This window comes from Rhinolophus sinicus, linkage group LG05 (genome assembly GCF_036562045.2).
Source record: "Rhinolophus sinicus isolate RSC01 linkage group LG05, ASM3656204v1, whole genome shotgun sequence".
NCBI classification, from domain to species: Eukaryota; Metazoa; Chordata; class Mammalia; order Chiroptera; family Rhinolophidae; genus Rhinolophus; species Rhinolophus sinicus.
Genome location: NC_133755.1, coordinates 24,829,205 through 24,849,199, shown reverse-complemented (window position 1 = coordinate 24,849,199; position 19,995 = coordinate 24,829,205). Strand labels below are relative to the sequence as shown.

The following is a 19,995-nucleotide window of genomic DNA, read 5'->3' as shown; positions in this document are numbered from 1 at the left end:
CGTTAGGGCCTAAAGGGGAAGAGTCAGCCGGGTTGGGTGTGTTTCCCTCTATGGCAAATAATACTGGAATAATTTTGTAGTAATGTATACTAATAATTCTATGATACTTACTTTGTCCATTGCTTTGTCACCTTAAAAATAGTTCTTGTATAAATGTCCAAGTATCCTGGCCTAACCACAAATGTTCTTGTATCTGACATGAGGACAGTGTGGACTTCAACATGGGGGTTTTGCACTATGGGGATTTTCTTAGGATTTTGTGCACGTAAACAAGAAAATGCGGAGGTTATAGCAAAATCCATGCTTTGCCCCTTCCTTACAAAACACTGTGACCTCATTGCTTTTCCTATAGAAGCCCCACTTTCTCTTCTGGCTTTTTCTTTCCCATTTGAGCATCTCTGAAAAAGTCACTGGGTCATCTCTTTTCCATCTCTACTTTCATATCTTTTGACCTTTAGGGAATTTAAAAAAAGTCACCACTTAGATCCTTTAAGCCAGACCTTTGAATGAAGCAACAAAGAATTAGAAATTGCCTGGAAAATGCAAGCTGAGCTGTCGATCAGTCCTGGTTATTCTGACAAATTGGTCAGCCATCTTATTGAAGATTTAAATTATGCAAGATATGAAATATAAATCTACCTATTAAATTAGTGTTATATTAAGGCCATTGCTGATAAGTATTTTGTTTTTCAAATCATAAATTAAATTTACTAGTTTTTGGTATTTAGGTAAATACTCTCCATCATGTCTCCTAGATTTAGTTGTAAATGCACGATTGGAACGAAAGTATATGGTTATGCAATAGGTTCTACGAAACAGAATGCAAAACAATTGGCTGCCAAACTTGCATATGAAGAGATAGAAAAAACCTCGATGGTATGTACTTCCTTTGGATTTGTTTTTTGTATTTTAAAATTCTCTCTGAAGTTGATTTGAGGTTTGACTGTGTTTACATGATGCTAAGACAGCCAGTCACATAGCAAAAGGATACCTCGATTCTGTGTCCCACCAGTGAGCAATGCATTAATATCATGGCTGTAAATTTGGTAAATGTGAGGAAATAAATGTGGTAGTGCACAGAGACGGAAACACTGTGGGGACGTCATTTAGTTGCACTTAAACCTTCTGAGAAAGCTCTTTTTCTTTCAGAAAGATGACGTACTTTCCCCCGTTTCTTCCACTGTTGGGTTCAGTAACAACAGAAGCAACTCTTCGGAGAGAAACATGTTGTAAGTGTGTACAAACAACTGTGATATTTAAGAAATTCAAATTGTTGCCCAAAAGAGCAAATTTTTATGGAAACGTTTAATGTTTAAGAAGAAGTTAGTGAAAGAAATTAGTGACCAACAAAAAATAGAATTCATAAACTAATAGTTGTCCTCCTTTCTTCTAGTGATTCTGAATCACCCCCTGAAAGTGGCTTTTCAGCAAGTGGATCAGAAAGAAATGAAACCAGTAACAGTTTTAGCAATTCTTCTTCATCTTCATCTTCCGTGGTATAGTATTTGTCACTAAGCTTCCGAGTTAATCTTATTTTCCTTTGTGTTTCTTCATTTTAAAACGACCTTCAGTACCCAACCATAATTTTTCTATTTTTAACTGAGGTGCTCTTACTAAATAATATTTGGCAGCCTTTGACTCTCTCCTTTCTTTATGAATCTCATCCTTCAGATGCAGAATTCTCCCTCTTTTCACTCCCTTCTTTTTCTCCCTACTAGCCTTCATATTTTCATGTGTTCTTATGATGTTGCTTCTTCTTCCAAAGAGACAGTGTTTAAAAGTTTCATTAATATAGCTCTGCTTCTGTTTTACAAAACTCAGAACTAAACTTAAAATAAAAACTAAATTTAAAAACTAGATAATTGGTGTCACAAAAGTATCCTATTTATGAAGAACGACAAATCAATAAGAAAAAGACAAGCATCTCAGTAGAAAAGTGTATAAACGATCTGCACAGACAATTCACAGAAGAGATACCTACATGGGCAAGAGACACGAAAAGATGCTTTACTTCATAGTAATTAGGAAAACGCAAATCAAAACAACAGTTAGATACCGTTTTAAACTCATCAGATTGGCAAAACTTGAGTCTTGCAGTACTGTGTTGGCATAGCTATATTCCAATTATAACTATTATATGTTGCTGGCAGAAGTAGAAATCAGTACAACCATTTTGGAGAACACTTTGGCAACATGTAGTAAAGTTGAGGGTGTGCCAGGTGCACTGCCAAGGCGTTCCCCTTCCTGGGGCTATCTCCTAGAGCAACACTCACACGTATGCACAGAGAAACATGTATAAGAATGTTCTTTGCAACGCTGTATCTAATAGGAAGACATTAGGCAGACAGTTGAAAACATATTGCTCATTAACACAATGGCTAAATTAATCAGTAACATAGTCACCATGCAATATAGTGGCTCACTGGTGATATGAGCTCAAGAAATCGTAGTCCGATGCTTCCCACTCTGTATGAACATATTTAAATTGGTGAAAGAAAAAAAAAAGCCCACAACATCGACTAGAATAAAAGTGAATATGAACGAAGAATAGCTATATGAAATTAATTTTTGAGAGCTATGTCGAAGACTCTTCTTTTTGCTATGTGTCAAAATTCTTAATTTGTGCTGAAAATGAAACTGTCATCATTGCAGTTTTTAACCAGTGATCAGACCAGCAATTCATGGGGAATTATTTGGAAGTACACCCTGGGGCTCCGTATGTGTCTTTATCAACTCTGTAAATGACGGGTGACGTGGTGAGATCTGCCGGCCACAGGCTCACCAAGGAAGCCATGTTCTCTACCTGGAGAACCAGTGCTTCTGCAGAACATGCCCTACAATTGCCTGTTTTGTCCTTCCTGCCATATATGTCCGGTTGCTATAACAGATGAGGACATTGATACATAACCAAGTAAACTGAGAAGCAGGTCTTGATAAGAGTACAAAAATCGGTGAAGCTGTTAATCTTATGGACCAAGAAATGTGGTCATAGAACCAGCTAGAAGTATAGGAGGAAGGATAGCAAGAAAAAACAATGTGATTGATTTTAGTCATCTGAAATGCTTTCCCATTCTCTTGTTACAGAGTGACTTCAGAAATAGTCAGAGGAAGGGGAAAATGTGAGTATCATTATGCATTGACATAGTTTGAAATGAAGTTTTCTTTCAAACTTAGCTTGTTAACTTTATTTATTAAGTCTCCACTATTTGTAGAGAATTTTACACCCTTTTCGGGTGGAGTTTCGAAAGTAGAAAGTATGGTTAAAGATCACAAAAAGCTTGAAATCTATAAAAAAAATCTTAAATATGTAGCGAAATCTTTGAATGTATGCATACACTACACTGTAGACATAAAGACCTATGGGGGCATCGCTAAAGTAATTGGTTAAGGGCATTATTTTGGAAGTGGGCTTGGAGAGGTGTTTCATAGAAATGTGCATTATTCTGCAGATAAGCAGCTAGGGTAGAAATGGTGTAGTAACTCAGGTAAGGAAAAAAAAGAGGAACTGTTATGTAAATTATGGTGAATTCATTTCTTTTTAAATGAAGAGAAAAGCAAGAATGTACATATAGTCAACAATGAGCGTGAGATGGCAGCAGGGGCCTTTATGAGCCAGGAGTACACTCTGAACAATAGATGATGTGTTGAGGCAAGAGGATTCCTGACGTGGGTGTTTGGATGGAGAGAAGAGAGGTCTGTGTGTGAGATAATCAGGCCGTCAGCCATGGTTATAGTGGCAGAGAGGAGGGATAAGGAGAATTTTTGAGACCATAAGGGAGGAGTAGCTAGGACTTGAGGGAATAGAGTTATAGTAACTGAATGAAGATGATGCAAAGGAGAAAGGACTTGAAGATTGTTCCTTTGAGAAGGGGATGCAGACAAGAATGATGGCACAGAGAGTGTTAAGGAAGGCGAAGGCTTAAGGGCTTCGTGGAAGATCGCAGTTTGTATGTGTTTAGGTTTAGGTGGTGTTTGAACTCAATTGCAGGTGGCTTACCACCAGTAAAGAACAAAATGCAAAGGCAGAAATGCAAGGATATAGATATCCTGAGGTTTTGAGTCTGGAGGAGAAAAGGGAAGGGTAGTGGCATGCCAAACATGAATGTGTTAAGGCAAGAAAAAGGAACCAGGGAAGGAATGAAAAATTATTAGAGGACAGAGGGGGACCTTAAGCCTATTTTTTTTTTTTTTTTTAAAGAAAGGTTAACATTTGTCACTCTGTTATTCTAATAGTTGACTCAAACTATAAAAAGCCTAGTGCATGGCATAAAAACCCACTCTAAACAAGTTATATTTGCTTTCGGTTTTATTTGAGTTTCACATTCTTCTCTTAATTTTTCAGAAATCTGGCAGCTAAATTTAACTCTCCTGGCGTAGTAGGAAATGAGTGTACTGTGGAAAACAGGTAAGAGGGAACTGTAAAATAGAATTTGCTTAAAGATATGTTTGTTAATTTGACAAAAGTTTCATAAGGGACTGTTATACCTCAGACAGGTTACATTATATTTCCACCTAAACGGGATAATTGTTTTAACATAGTCAGGCCCACAACAGATCATTGTCAGTTTTAGTAAACAATAGAGAACCCATAGATATTTGAATAATTACCTAATATATAGCTGGCACTGTGCTGGGCCTTGTATCTATAAGTGGGACAAATAGAACAGCTCCTGCCCTCACAGAGTTTTGTGGGGGTGATGATTACATGAAAAAGTCTGAAATTACAAACTATGGTCAGAGGCCTAAAGGATGAAGCAGCATCAGGAGGTGGGGGGCTCTGGGGCTCTGCAGAAGAAGTGCATATAGGTAGGTGAAGATGGGACAGGTGATGTGAGTTTTCAAGGAGCAGAGATAAGATAGTGGACATGGAGGGCAGCAAACAAGGACACAGGCCAGGAGACAAGCTGGAGAGGGAGGCAGGGGCCAAATCACATGGCTCCTTGTAGGCCACTTGAGGGCTTTCTGTTTTTTTGCAGAATGCAGAGCTAGACTATTGGTTATTAGGCACACAGAAAGACGCAATCAGACCAAATTTTTATCATACTGGTTGCTGTGTGGATCATGGATTGAAGTGGAGGAGGAGAGGAAGTGGACTATTTGGTTAGCAAAGTCCTACAGGACTCTCATGGAAGCTTGGCCTGGTGTGAAGATGTCAGAGATGGGAAAAGGGGGCAGATACCAGTGATACATTTTAGAAGTAGAATGAGCAGGGCTTCCTGATGGAAGGTGGGGCCTGAGGGAAAAGGGAAAGACGGGCAGTTAAAGCCTGGACAGGCTCAGAGCACCTGCTCGTTTCTCTTGTAACATCTTGGTGGTAGCTGAGGGACACATATGGTGCTTATTTCTAAAGTTTCATACCTGTGATTAGACTCTTTATCATGGTTGTAACAGTCAGGAGTTAACTGTGATCTGTTATGTTGGGGGGAGACAGGAAGGAACTATCCTTCATGATTCAAGAGTTTCTGTGAAGTGGGCCCTTCTTTAGAAGGGGAGAGTCATGTTTGTTATATGGTCCATTTTATTAGTGACATAAAGGGAAAGTGGAAGGGGTGGGGACCAGCTAGCATCCAACCTTAGAATAACAGTGGCATTTATCTTTTAAGGTTTGTCAGGGATTTTCTAGAAATAACACAACTTGACTCGGGAGGATACGGCGATGTTTTCACAGCAAAACACAGAATTGATGGAAAGACTTATGTTATTAAACGTGTTAAATATGATAATAAGTAAGTAGTAAATGTTTTCTTTTTTTTGAATGAGAAGGTATGTTGAAACTGCACTATTTTTTTTTTTTTTTCATGTATCTGTCTTCTTCATCAGTGTATTATTTACTTTTTTCCAGTCCTCCTTAAAAATCTCATTCTACTATCAGGCACTTGGCTTACTCTGAAATGATTATTTCAATAAAAAAATGGATATATAATTGATCATTCTTTTAAGGCTGTCTTGATGAAAACTGATGTTATAGAATCATTTAGCTTAAGGTGACCTTTGAGATTTTCTGGTCTCATCTCCTTATTTTACACATGCAGAAACTAAGATCTAAAGATGTGAACTGATTTTTCAAAGGTAAAAATAGTTGGTAATTGTTCTGGTTGTCTGTGATCGCATAATACACCATTCCAAAATACAGTGGCTTAAAAACAACAGGGTATTGTTATCTCTCATGGTTCTGTGAGTTGATTGTGTTTGTCTGGGTCAGTCTCACTTGTGGTCTGCCATGCATTTGCAGTCAGGAGTCTTCTGTAGGCTTGGCCAGGCCGGACATCCAAGATGGTTTTCTTAACGTGGGTAGCAGTTGACACTGGCTGTAGGCTGGAAGTTCAGCTGGGGCTGTTAACCAGTGTCTCCACATGGCCTCTTTATGTGGCCTGGGCCTCTCACAGCTTAGTGGCTGGTTACTAAGAAGGACTGTCCCCAGAGCAAATCATCCCAGGAGAGAGCAGCAAGGCTGCTTTTGACCAAGTCTTGGAAGTTCTACGTAGTATACCAGATTGGTTAAACAAAGTCACTGCGGCCAGCCCAGATTCAAGGGAAGGGCAAATAGACTCCATCTTTTTTTTTTTTTTTTTTTTTTAATTAAATTTATTGGGGTGACAATTGTTAGTAAAATTACATAGATTTCAGGTGTACAATTCTGTATTACATCATCTATAAATCCCATTGTGTGTTCATCACCCAGAGTCAGTTCTCCTTCCATCACCATATATTCGATGCCCCTTACCCTCATCTCCCACCCCCCACCCCCCGCCCCCCTTACCCCATCTTTTAGTCTGAGGAGTTGGGTGCGTGTATGGGGAGGGAAGGGATTGATGATGACCATCTTTGGACACCATCTATTATGTTAACAAGATGGAGATTTAGAACTCTGGAATGCCAATCCACTGTTTCCATTCTAACCAATTGCTTCCCATGTTGGTTTTATGTATTATCTGCACCGTCCCCCCACTCCACCCTTGTTGGATAGCAAAACTCCTTCAAGGAAGACACATAGGAAGGAGGTCTTAAATCACATGTCACCAGTTTACCAATCTCGCTTTTTGTTTTCTGGCAGTTGTTACTATGTGTAAGTTGACCAGACTGGTCCTTCAAGGACTAGAGAAGGAGATGGAAAGGGGATATGGACTAAGGAAAATGACCTGAGCAAAGGAGAAGCAGGCATGGAGTCCTAGGGACTCTTCCTCCCAGTCATACAAACCTCTTTTCTGTCCCATGGACAATGCCTTGCAGTTGAGATACCTTCAGATCTTCCTGGCATCAAAACAATGCTTTTTCCTTCTTCACTGTTTTGCTTAACAAGAATGAAATACTGTTGTTCCTACTATTCAATAGCAATTTTATTAATGGAAGTACTTAAAGGTGATCAGGGTACAGTATTATGGAACATTTTTAGTGGCTTCATAAATTGCTACAACACAGTTAAAATATACTCGGAAGTATTAATCTACAGCCATAAAAATGTTTATATGCATTGACGCATGGATTTCCTGTCTGGGAACCTATTCTAAAGATATTACCCAAATTACGGGAAAAAACTGTGCCAACGTATATAGATCACAGTGTCATTTATAACATGAAAAATTAGAGAAAACAAAATGTCCAGCAATAAAGAAATGATTAAGTATGTTTTGTTCTCTTCCCTGATCGGTGGCTATTTTGAAGTCATTAAAAATGAAAGTTATATGCTGTAAATATTTACACATGAAGTGATGCAATGCTGGAAGTTGCTTCAGAAAAATCCAGGGGAAGATGAGGAAGTGGGTAAGAGTATAGATGAAACGAAACTGGCCAGGAGTTAGCAACTATTTCATCTGGTTGATGGCTAGGTAGGGGTTCATTATACTATTTGCTCCACGTTTTTATACTTTCGAAAACTTACATTAAAAAGTTTATACATGATGATTATACAAATTGTAAAACAACAAGAAAAATTGTAAAGATAACGTGAAAGAATCGGATAAAAATTATATACTATAATTAAAAATATATATAAATATATAGGAAGAAACACAATAAGAAATAATCTAAAATAATAACTCATTGTGTTAGGATCATCAATGTATGAGTAATTCTTTCTTTATTTTCACAAATTTTATGTCATATAAAATTTTTTTCAAATTAAAAACTGAAAGTGTACAATGTTTGCTTATCTTTTCTCATCCTTGACATCTCAAATTTGTTTACTCCATTTAGCGCAGAATTGTCTGTCTCAGCTCCTGACTACAAATCCCTGTAAAGCTCCCACAATGTACAGTGAAGTCAGTTTCTCTACATACATCTCCTCCTTTGTGTATTTTTGCCCCATATGGAGTGTTCTGAATGAAGTTCTCCATGCTGCCTGGGTTACCTACCCTCTCTTCCCAAATGGGGTTTGTTTATGAAATCCAAAGTGACTTTAACAGAAGTCTAAACAATACATAATGTATGAATTAGGCACCCAAAATTGTATCGTTGGCATTTCAAGGGCTACTACAAATGACTTTTAAATTGTCTGATGTTTGGGCTCATTTAAGTCACTGCTCTTTCTTTTATGTTGAGAGTGGAAAATATGATAGCTATGTTTTTTTTCTGTGTGTTCACTTTTTCTTTTTCAGTGCCCCTGGCTTTCATACTATCACTCAGGCTGTGGGAACCTGGCAACTGTTTAATAAAGGAGTGTTGATAGTTGGTTCCTGTTATTTGAAGTGTTTTGTTATTATCAGGGATGTGTACTGATCATTTCTAATTCTCTGTTTCTACTGACTAGGAAGGTAGAGCGTGAAGTCAAAGCTTTGGCAAAGCTTGATCATCAAAATATTGTCCGTTACTGTAGTTGTTGGGATGGAACTGATTTTACTCTTGATGAAAGCAACAACAGAAGGTAACTAAAAAGAAATGCTCATAGCTATAGTAGGATGGAGGAAACTGTCATTGACTATGTGTGGGCCACCGGATAAGGCCATTAATTAACACGTTTAATAATCACAACTGCAAACACTGAAACACTGTTATGACTCCATTCTGCAGGTAAGGAGGACAATGAATCATTTTTTCCTTGGTCCTTCCTAGTTTCTCATTGTCCTCAGCCATTTTCAAAATGTCAGGTTTGGCTTTCCTGACTCCATTGTTTAATGTATAGGCTCGCTCACATGCCCCAATTTCAGTCCAGACTGTAAATGCAGTCTTGTGAAGGAAGTTTGAACATGTAGCTACTGTAACTGGAGGTTCCCTCCTCAGCTGCCAGCACTTTTCTCTTTCTCTCTCAGGCCCCAATGGGTGGGGTGCAGTCAAGGGGTTTCTTTCAAATGCAACTACACCATTTAGGTGGGGTGGTGGGCAGTGAAAATAATTTTAAGACCATGAGCTGTGATGGGGGCACCCCACCTTGAATCCCTCATGTTTTGTCTCAGGAAAGCCACTGCTAAAGGACTGGAGGGTTCTAAAGAGCTCGCATCTCCCTTTGAAAGTGTTTCTTGGGACTGTCCTCTCACGGCAGTCCTGAGGGCATTGTGGGCTGTTCATTCATCATCTCCTGACTCCAGTGCGCCTGTCTCCACCCCATGTAATTGAGAACTTTATCACCCGTTTCAGGAGTTCTTGACTACTGTCAGCACACGGGACTTCTTCAGCTTTCAGGAAATTCTTGACTACCTCTTTCTGTTTTCTAGCCAACGTACGTTCAACGAATATAAATTAATATTGAGACCAACTTAGTTTAGGAAAAAGAAAAACAACATGGTTAGCAAAATCAGTCCTCCGACTTATGTCTCATAGCAATTTGTTGGCACTTCTCTTAGAGTATCTATCCTTGTACTATTGTTTTAGGTTTGTTTTTCCTTTATCTCTCTTTTATTAAACTGTCGTCCCGTGACAGCAAAGATAGTGTCTAATTTTCTCGTCTCTAGATGCCTGTTCTGTGCCTTTTACAAAATAGATGCTCAGTAGATTGATGGTGAATTAAAATATTTCAAAATTACTTTATATAATAATAATATTTGTTTCTTAAGTGTATTTAAAGTATTTTTTTTATTTGTGATGTATCTTTACTTTTAAAATTTTTATTAAATTTATTGGGGTGACATTGGTTAGTAAAATTACATAGGTTTCAAGTGTACAATTCTATAATATATTTCATCTATATATTGCATTGTGTGTTCACTACCGAGAGTCAGTTCTCCTTCCATCACCGTATGTTTGATCCCTTTACCCTCTTTTACGACCCGCCCCCATTACCCTCTGCTAACCACTAAACTGTTGTCTGTGTCTATTTGGTTTTCCTGCAACTCTACTGCATTAGTGTTCCCTTTCCTATCTATTAGAATAGGTGATCAAGACCTTCAGCGTTAAAGAATGGACAGGGTTATACTTCATAAATTAGCTAAACAAATAAAGCTCTGCACATCTGGGAACTTATGATGTAAATAAAAAATGGTTTATTAAATTTTGATTCAAATTTATTTGTTGTATTTAGATTTCTGTTTTGAGACATTTTGTGCATCTTAAGAGAAGGTATGATTTTAAAAGAGAAATGTATTTTTATAAATTTATTGCTACTTCTCTATGACTTTTATATCCAGGTCATTGACTAAGTGCCTTTTCATCCAAATGGAATACTGTGATAAAGGGACATTGGAACAGTGGCTTGAGAAGAGAAGAGACCAGAAACCAAACAAATATTTATCTTTGGAATTATATGAGCAAATAGTAGCAGGAGTGGATTTTATACATTCGAATGGGTTAATTCATCGAGATCTTAAGGTAAGAGGAAAATGTGATTTGTTAGGGATTGATACCTATGATTGAGTAATTTTAAAATCAGTCTTCTCAAATTGTAGAATTGGTTGACAGTTGTGAGGAAATAATATCTCTGCTCCTCTAAGGTTAGGATGGATTTAGGACTTGCCCTATGCACCGTTCCATAGCACGACTCAGAAGATCCCCAGGGCTAGTAAACTCATCAAGACACTGAGCTCTACAGGAAGCCTTGTCTGCTGACAGAAGTCCTTACTTCCTCAGCTGTCATTTTAAAGACCTCTGACATTAAATTTCCTGTTTTGGGAATTTTAAGGGGAAATGCCTTATAAATAAATATAAAGATAGCCATCGCTAAATATGATTTGGATATATGAGACCAGTCTGTCAAATTGGTACTTATAGATTAAATATTGTGTTTTCTTTTTCTCTAGCCGGGTAACATATTTTTAGTAGGTACAAGACAAATAAAGATTGGAGACTTTGGACTTGTAACATTCCTGGAACATAAGGGAAATCGGACAAAGAATGTGGGAACTATAACATACATGAGCCCAGAACAGGTGAGGTCCCTTTCTTTTCTGTCTATATGTTTTTTTTACCTCTTTCATTTTTTGAAATTATGAAAATAATAGACACCTCTTATAAAATTAAAACAGTACAGAAGTCTATAGAATAGAAATGGAAAATTCCCCTTAACCTTCCTTTTTATTTTTACTCTTCTTTATCCTTTTACATCATTTTCTGGGAGGTATAAAAATATACAAACACAAATATATATTTACACAGACGTTTATACATAAAAACATGTATACATCCATTTTTATAGGGTACTAAAGTGTTCTTATGTGACTTGATTTTTTTCACTCAACAATGTATCATAATCTTTCTATATCAGTACAAATAAGTCTGACACAACCTAAGAAAACTCCCTCAGATGCCTTTCCAGTCAGTCCCTCCTCCCCACTGCCCAGAGGCAACCAGTGCTCTGATTTCTATCACCATTGATTAGTTTTCTGTGATCTTGAGCTACCTATGGATGCGTTCATACAGTATGTTCTCTTGTATATGTGATTACTTCACTTAAAGTAATGTCTGTAGGAGAACCTCTAGTTGCTTGTAACCAGCAGATTATTCCCTTTATTTCTGAGTACTATTCCATAATATGAATATAGGCGTACCATGGAGATATTGTGGGTTCAGTTCCAACCATTGCAATAAAGCAAGTCACCTGGATTTTTTGGTTTCCCAGTGCATATAAAAGTTATATTTACACTATACTGTATATACGCAATAGCATTATGTCTAAAAATCACATATTATCTTAATTAAAGAATACTTTATTGCCAAAATATGCTAACCATCATTACCGGAGCCTTCAGCAAGTTGTAATCTTTTTGCTCGTGGTGGGTCTTGCCTTGATTTTGATGGCTGTTGACTGATCAGGGTGGTGGTTGCTGATGGTTGGGGTGGCTGTGACAGATTATTAAAATAAGACAGCAATGAAATTTGACACATCAATTGACTCTCCCTTTCACATATGATTTCTCTGTAGCATGTGATACTGTTTGATAGCATTTTAGGCAGAGCAGACCTTCTTTCAAAATTGGAGTCAATCCTCTCAAATCTTGCCACTGCTTTATCAACTAAGTTTATGTAATATTCTAATATTTGGTTGGTGAGGCAATAATAGGTGAAAGAAATGAAACCAGAAGACATCATTTTCTAAGTTCAAATGGATAAGCCTTTTGGGAAAACATTATCATTTGCTATCCCACATCACATCAAAGTGTTTCTGAATGGGTTTCTGATCTAAATTTTAAAAATGCAGTACAGCCAAGTGGAATAAAATGAAATACACCTGTATACCACAATTTGTTTATCCATTCTCCTGGTGACTTTGGATTGCTTCCAGTTATGGAATATTATGACTAAATCTTCGATGAACATTTGCATGCAAGTCACTTTTGGGAAGTGTTTTAACTGTTTCACCTGCTACATCTCGTTTAACCCCACAGTCAAACTCTGAGGATGAAACTATTGTTATCTCCATTTTATGGTTGAGATTATTCCCATGTAGATGGTTAATTTACACAGATGATTCAGCTGTTTAGTAACAGAGATTTGAGCTTGAGCAGTTAGATTCCACAGATCTCGCTAACAAGCACCCACTGTTGTAAAATATATTTTGGTCAAATAAGTTTTTTGTCTTCAGAAGGCATGGATATTTATATCAGGTGATTAGCGAATGTAAATATATTTTGGTCTCTGTAGGTTTCTTCACTAGGATATGGAAACAAAGTGGACATCTTTGCTTTAGGGCTGATTCTTGCAGAGCTTCTTCATGTGTGTCGCACTCATCACGAAACACTTAAGGTAAATAATCTCACAGAAATAATTAAGCAATAAAAATTATTGGCCATCATCTTCAGAGTGCTTCTGCAGACAGTTATTGCTCTTGTGTGAGGATGGGCTTGAACATCTTAGTGTTGACTGCAAAGGAAATATGGATTTTATCTCTTTCAAGTTTGGGCAACCAAAACTTTTCGTTAGGAGTTCCGATCAAGATGGTAGAGTAGATAAAGGCTCACCTCCCATAATCACATGAAAATTACAACTACATTATAGAATAACTACACTTGAAGATGAGCTGAACAGGACTCCTATAACAAAGGATATAAAGAAGCCACATTGAAACTGAATGTTGAATATCAACTGTAATTGAAAAACAAAAAAATTAAAAACAAACAACAAACGCTTTTTGTTAAAGACCAAAAACTTTGGGGTGTTTTGGAAGGTGTGTGCCTTTCATAAAACTGTAACTGTTTCTTCCTATTTAAATCAGTGAAATTTTGATTGCCTGCTTTAGTTTAAGACACTGTGCTAAGTGCTACAAGGATTTCAAAAGTGAATAAGCCTTATTTGCAAGCAGCTTATATTCGAGAAGGGAAGATATTATAAGAGAATGTTCTGTGTGTTTTGGGAGAAGGCGTGAAGTCTAATGGAAACAGTTAGGAGGGGGATCTTCCCAGGGGTGGGAAGGCATTGAAGCTGGGCCCTGAAGGATTGGTTGGCTTCTAATAGTCCAAAATAGAAAGAAGGTGGTTCCGGCTTAGAGACAGGAAAGTGCAGAGTGTGTTTGGGGATACCAGTAGTGTCTGATATTTTTATTGGAGTATATAAGTTACAGGGAAGTGGTGGTTGATGGGGTTGGAAAAACAGGTTGAGGCTCAATTAAGGCAAGAATGTGAACTCTCTTGTGAAGGCAGTTGGGAGTCACTAAAGACATCAGCCAACTGGATAGCCTATCCATAGTTCAGTAAAGGGGACTCACCTGGCATCAACAGCCTTCTCCTCTGTAAAACAGGGAAATGAAAATACCTGTCATTCAGGGTTCAAAAAAAAGATGAAGGGAGATAATGCATATGATGCTCTGAACACTTCAATATGTTATAGTATTAAAGATGGTTGTTAGATGGGGTGGGGTGGGAAGGGACATCCTGCTTGCTTCTTGGGTAAAGAGACTTTCCAAAGATCTGGAAATATCCTAGATTTAGGGTATCCCAGTCTTTAGTGCTCACTCCTAAGTTTATTTTTCCTCCCAAGAGACTAATTTCCTAATGAATATATCTGTTTTATTTTCAGATGTTTGAAAGTCTAAAGGATGGTAATCCCCCAGAAGTATTTGATGACAAAGAAGTAAGCACTTGAAAAGGGTCAAAATTTTGTTTATTTCAATGTTTTATTCTTTTTCCTCCCCTTTTTCCACCTCCCCCCACCCAATTCCAGATCAAGCCAGTCTAGTTGTGTTTCTCAGTCTAGTTGTGTAGGACATAGCTCCCTGGCCCATGCTGGTATTATGAGCCTTGCTGAGGCAGTCGGTAGCCGGTCGACCAGCTCACGCCGACCTCCGGCTGCTCACAGCAGCCCAGCTGCAGGCAGAACTGTTGTTCACAATCTTAGCTGTAGAGGGTGCAGCTCACTGGCCCATGTGGGACTTGAACCGATGACCTTTGCGTCAGGAGCAAGGCGCTCCAACCACCTGAGCCATCAGGCTGGCCAATGTTTTATTTTTCATATTGACTCTTATTATCATTACAGAAAATTCTTCTTCTGAAATTACTCTCAATGGAACCCAAGAAACGACCTAACACATCTGAAATACTAAAGACTTTGAAGGAGTGGAAGAATGCTCCAGAGAAAAAGGACTAAACACATTTTAGAGCCTTTCAAAAAAGTATCCTGCTTTTGATGTTCGATTTTCCTGTAACTGTCTGAAATCTGCTAGGGAATATCAATAGTAGTTATCTGCTATTTTCATTTTTCCCTTAATTTTTTACTACATTTGCAAAAAGTTTTTCATTTTTTAACTTCAAAAACATTTTTATTTTTGGCTTTTTCCCAGTTCATCTCCTTAGTTTGAAGATAAGGAAAAATCCCTCAATTTTTTAGTATCAATTAGTGAATCTGTCAATTAATAAGTATTAAGTATCCATGGTTTCTAGGTAAAAAAGAAATAAGATCTTTCCCTGTCTTAAGTAGCTAACAAGTCAGTTGGAGAAAAATGCTAATCATAAAAAGTTAAGTTATATACAATCACTTTGGAAAACAATTTGGTATCATCTAGTAAAGTTAAGTGTGTATATACTGTGAAAGCCATCAATTCCATTCCTATGTACGTCTACTAGAATGTTCATAGAAATCCTGTTTATAAAAGCCAAAGGAACAGAAAACAACACTACTGTCCATAACAAGAATGGATACCTACATTGTGTTATATTCACATTGGAATACTATATAGCAGTGAAAATAAATTTCGGGAACATAATGTTAAGCAACAAAGCAGTTTACAGAAAATATATATGGAATGATTCCATGTATATAACGTTCCAGAACATGGTAAATGATACCATTTGGTTTAGGAATCCAAACAAATGTGGTAAAACAATAAAGGGAAGGAAAGTTACGAGAATTGTTCAATTCTGCTAGTGGTTATCTCAGAGGAGGGACAGGAGTGGAGTGGGGAAGTGGATTTCAAAGGTACAGTTAACTTATTTTTTTAAAACTGGATGTTGAGTCCACTAGTGTTTACTGCACAGTTATTCTTTGTATCTCAAATACATTTTGAATGTCTTATAACAAATACTTCAAAGAGACGATAATGGTGCTGCTAGAAGGCAGTAGCTAAACGTAAGAAAATAGTCAATTTGGAGGGGCAAGATGACTTTCTCCTGAGATATCATGGCATAGGGCTTGAAGTGACATCCCAGCGAGGGATTGAGAGGAGTAAAGAGGAGACCAAATTGGCAGTTTAGGCAAGGGCATGGCATATTAGATAATATACTTGTTAATTTTCATAGGTGTGATGATATTGTGGTCATGCAGGAAAATGTTTTATTCCGAGGCAATGTATGCAGAAATATCTAGGAGTGAAGTGGCATATTTGCAACTGTCAAATATTCAGCTAAGATCCATGTGTATATGAAGAGAGAGAGAAAAAGCAAATGTGGCGAAGTGTTAACAGTTGAACAATTGATAAATCTAGATGGAGTATATAGAAGTGTTTCTTGTAATATTCTTTGAACTTTTCTGTAGGTTTGAAATTTTTCTGGGAGGAGAGAAATCTTTTTTAAAGACCAGTATTACCTGGATTTAATGAATAAGGGTATATACTCAAAAAAGGTAGCCTTACTTTTTCACCTTCTCTCATTTTAAATTTACACTATTATGAAAAAATAAAGCATCTCTTGAAAGCTTTTATTTATTTGTGAATATATATTTTCTCAGCCTCAAAATTAAATAAAAAGTATCCTCGTAATCAGAGGAGGAGAGAGGCAAACGCCAGGGACCTTATTTGCAAATTAAAATACACACATAAAGAGATTTTGAAAGATAGATCTATATCTTTGTATGATGTATATATTTACCCCCTTCTAAAAAATTTTTGCTGGAGTATTTTAAAGAAAATTTAAGGTATTATATCATTTCACTTGTAAATACTTAAAAATCATCTCTAACAGATAAGCTGTTTTTAATTTTAACAAAACTAAAATGTCATTGTCACTCAAAATTAATACAGTGTCTTTAATTATATCATTCAGCTTGTATTCAGTTTACCTATCTCAAAAATATCTTTCTGCAGATTGTTTAAATCAGGATCCAACCTTGCATTTAGTTGGTATGTCTCTTTTACTCTATAACATTTACCCATTTTTAGTTTCCTTCTTCTTGGCATTTATTTGAGGAAGCAACTGAATCATATGTTCTGTAGCTTCTCCTCCCTTCAGGATTTGGCTGCTGGTATCCCTATGGTGTCTATTTAGAGCTAGAAACTTGATTTGATTCTGGTTCATAACTTTTTTTCAAGAATACTCCATAGGTAATGCTATATACTTTATTTTGGATCACTTCAGGAAGAACCTGATGTCTGTTTGTTCCACTTTGGGTGATTTTAAGATTGATTGGTGGGTTGTGGTGATGTCATCTATTACAAAGCTTCCTATCAATTTTTCACCTAATGGTGTTAGCAACCATTGATGAATGTTGTCTGGATCCATTATCTCATTAGGGGTTACAAGATAGTGATTTTTAAACCTCTTGCATTTATCATCTATGATTCCTTTATCAAGAAGAACTTTCTCTAAAGCTGAATGGGAAAGATGGGATAAATAAGTTATTAATTTTTTAGAATGTATCAGTGCCCTAGCAACCTCCAAAGGTGACAGATGGGATTTTTGTTGTTTTAAGCAGGGGTGTGACCCAACTGGTACTTGGAAACAGAGTGTTTAGAATGGGTTGGAGCAGGAGGAGACTGCATTTGAAAGGTCAGAAGTCCAAGAGGCTAAGAAGGCCTGGGTAATAGGAGGGGACAGAACCAACAGGAGTTGGCAAATAATTGGATGTGAGGATTTAGGAAAAGGTAAGCATCAGGTATTAACTTCCAGCTCTGTTTGAAGGTGAGTGGCAGGAATATGATGCCATTAAAGGAAATACAGGTCTTCATCCAGTTAACCCCCCACGGAGCACACATATTTGAGAGATTTTCTTTCGCCCTTTTATCTATCACACAGTTCATTAGAGTTTAAGTCAATAGTGGGACCACTGTGCATCTTTCAAAATGGTGAGGTGGAGCGCATTTGGGAGGTAAAATGTTGGATCTCATTTGGAGATGCTGACTTTTGGGTGGTGCCAGAATATTCAGGTGATGATGTAGAGCATACCATAGGAAATGCGGGGTGGGGACTAAGGAGACGGGATGTGTGTGTTATCTGGAAATAACCCGATACTTCACTTTGAATTCAAGGGCTTGGCAAGGGAGATACTATATAGAGGACAGAGGGCTAAGGAACAAAGCATGGCAGACATCTCCATTTAAATATTTACTCTTCCTATTTAATATCAATCCAGTCCTTAAGGTCTGTGATTCTGAATCTGTGACTATGGCTTATCCCAGCCCTACCTTTCCTCAGCATGGTCTCAGATGAAGGGACTACAGTTGAGAGCTGTACAGTGGCCCCACTATTGGCTTAAACTCTGATTAAAAACTGTGTAATAGGTAAAACTGTGAGGCAAATAAAATCTCTCTCAAATATTTGTGGCTCTTTAGGGGTTGATTTGATTGAGACCTGTATTCGTGTCCTATGGCTGCTTTAATTACCAATTACCATAAACTTGGTGGCTTAAAACAGCACATATTATTTCTCTTACACTTCTGTAGGCCAGAAGTCTGAAATGAGTTTCCCTAAGTTAAAGTCAAGGTGTTGGTAGGACTATGCTCCCGTGGAGGCTGGCATTCCATGACACACATTCATTGCTACCTAAATACGCCACACTGGTTGGCTCAGTGTTACCTGAATAGGCTTTTGCACTCAGTGGCTTTCTGCTGTGGACTCTACCTAACCTTCCCTTCAACTTTTATTGAATGGCAGGTTTATTTAGATATAATTCACATACCATATGATTCACCCATTTAAAGTATATAGTTCAATAGTGTTTAGTACTGTGCAACCATCACCACAATCAATTTAGACATTTTTGTCACCTCAAAAAGGAACCCCAAACCCGTTAGCGGTCATTCCTCCACTTCCCCCAATTCTTGGCAATCACTCACCTACTTTATATCCCTATAGACCTGCCCATTCTGGACATTTCATTTAAATGGAATCCTGCAACATGTGATCTTTTTCACTGGGTGTAATGTTTTTAATGTTCATCCATGTTGTAGAATGGACCAGTACTCCATTCCTTTTATTGCCAAATCATTTCCAATTATTTGGCTACATCACGTTTTATGTATTCGTCAGTTGATAGACATTTGGGTTGCTTCCTCTTTCCTGCTATTATGAACAATGCGACTGGGAATATTCACATGCAGGTTTTATGTGGACATGTTTCCATTGTCTCCTGGGTAAATACCTAAGCGTGAAAATGTTGGGTCATACTGTAACTCCTTCCTCCTTACTTTGCATATCAAAGTTATATGTTGGGAACCCAAATTCAGTGCTATTTCCAGTGTTCCACCACCGCCCACTTAGCATGAAACTTCACCCTCCGACTCCCATTGTTGGGTTCCCTCAGAATCGTGTTCAGCAGTTTGCCTTGGAGCTGTTATTCCTATGGGGCTGTTAACCTCATATTGTGAATTTCTGGAAAGTGGGGACAGGCACTGTCATTTCTGTATACCCCGAGGTAGCAAGTAACACTGTTCTGCTTAAAGCAGGAGCTCTGTGAGTGCGTTGGAATTGGTGGGGAATAAGTGTTGATTTCATATTCTTGATCTGACAAAATGTACCTAATACTAAATAATGTTCACTTTAAAAACTTCAACAATTAAATATTTGGAAAAATGACAAAGTATGTAAGGTAAATCAGTTTGGTATATTGAAGTCTTTCAATTTTAGAAGCTCCAGTATTTTGGATTTATAAGGAAAATGAAACATTTTAGAAATGCTAGGTGAGACTTTGAAAATAAATGTAACACAATATAAACAAAAGTAAATGATATGTTAACATTTATATTTCAAATTTCACGTTCTAAAGCAAATTAAAAAAAATTCAATGTTTTGCTTCTTTTGGTTTTCATTATTGTCTAGCTATGAAGTCCTAAAAGGCATATAAGAATAAAATTTTTTTTTACTAATATCGAAAGCCTTTATTTTTAACTATTGATGGATAAGAATGGAGAGATGTCTCCCACTTTCCAAGGAGGCCTCGTTCTAGCCATTGGCCTGGAAATGCAGACCACAGCTCTGGTGGAATCATGGG

The 19,995-nt window shown here is 37.4% G+C and overlaps 1 protein-coding gene across 2 annotated transcripts in view; it reads left to right on the top strand.

Moving 5' to 3' along the window:
• EIF2AK2 (eukaryotic translation initiation factor 2 alpha kinase 2) overlaps nucleotides 1-19,872 on the top strand; it is a 28,787-nt gene extending 8,915 nt beyond the window's left edge. The window contains exons 5-16 of one of the 2 annotated variants that reach the window (XM_074331896.1): nucleotides 756-876; nucleotides 1,150-1,229; nucleotides 1,394-1,496; nucleotides 3,085-3,119; nucleotides 4,343-4,405; nucleotides 5,604-5,726; nucleotides 8,747-8,860; nucleotides 10,557-10,737; nucleotides 11,166-11,294; nucleotides 13,006-13,107; nucleotides 14,377-14,430; nucleotides 14,833-19,872. In XM_074331896.1, the coding sequence (XP_074187997.1) occupies nucleotides 756-876; nucleotides 1,150-1,229; nucleotides 1,394-1,496; nucleotides 3,085-3,119; nucleotides 4,343-4,405; nucleotides 5,604-5,726; nucleotides 8,747-8,860; nucleotides 10,557-10,737; nucleotides 11,166-11,294; nucleotides 13,006-13,107; nucleotides 14,377-14,430; nucleotides 14,833-14,943 (1,216 nt within the window). In that variant the 3' untranslated portion in view covers nucleotides 14,944-19,872. The remainder of the gene's footprint in view (nucleotides 1-755; nucleotides 877-1,149; nucleotides 1,230-1,393; nucleotides 1,497-3,084; nucleotides 3,120-4,342; nucleotides 4,406-5,603; nucleotides 5,727-8,746; nucleotides 8,861-10,556; nucleotides 10,738-11,165; nucleotides 11,295-13,005; nucleotides 13,108-14,376; nucleotides 14,431-14,832) is intronic. The other variant, XM_019742045.2, reaches the window with a different exon arrangement.
• The last annotated feature ends 123 nt before the right edge of the window (nucleotides 19,873-19,995 follow it).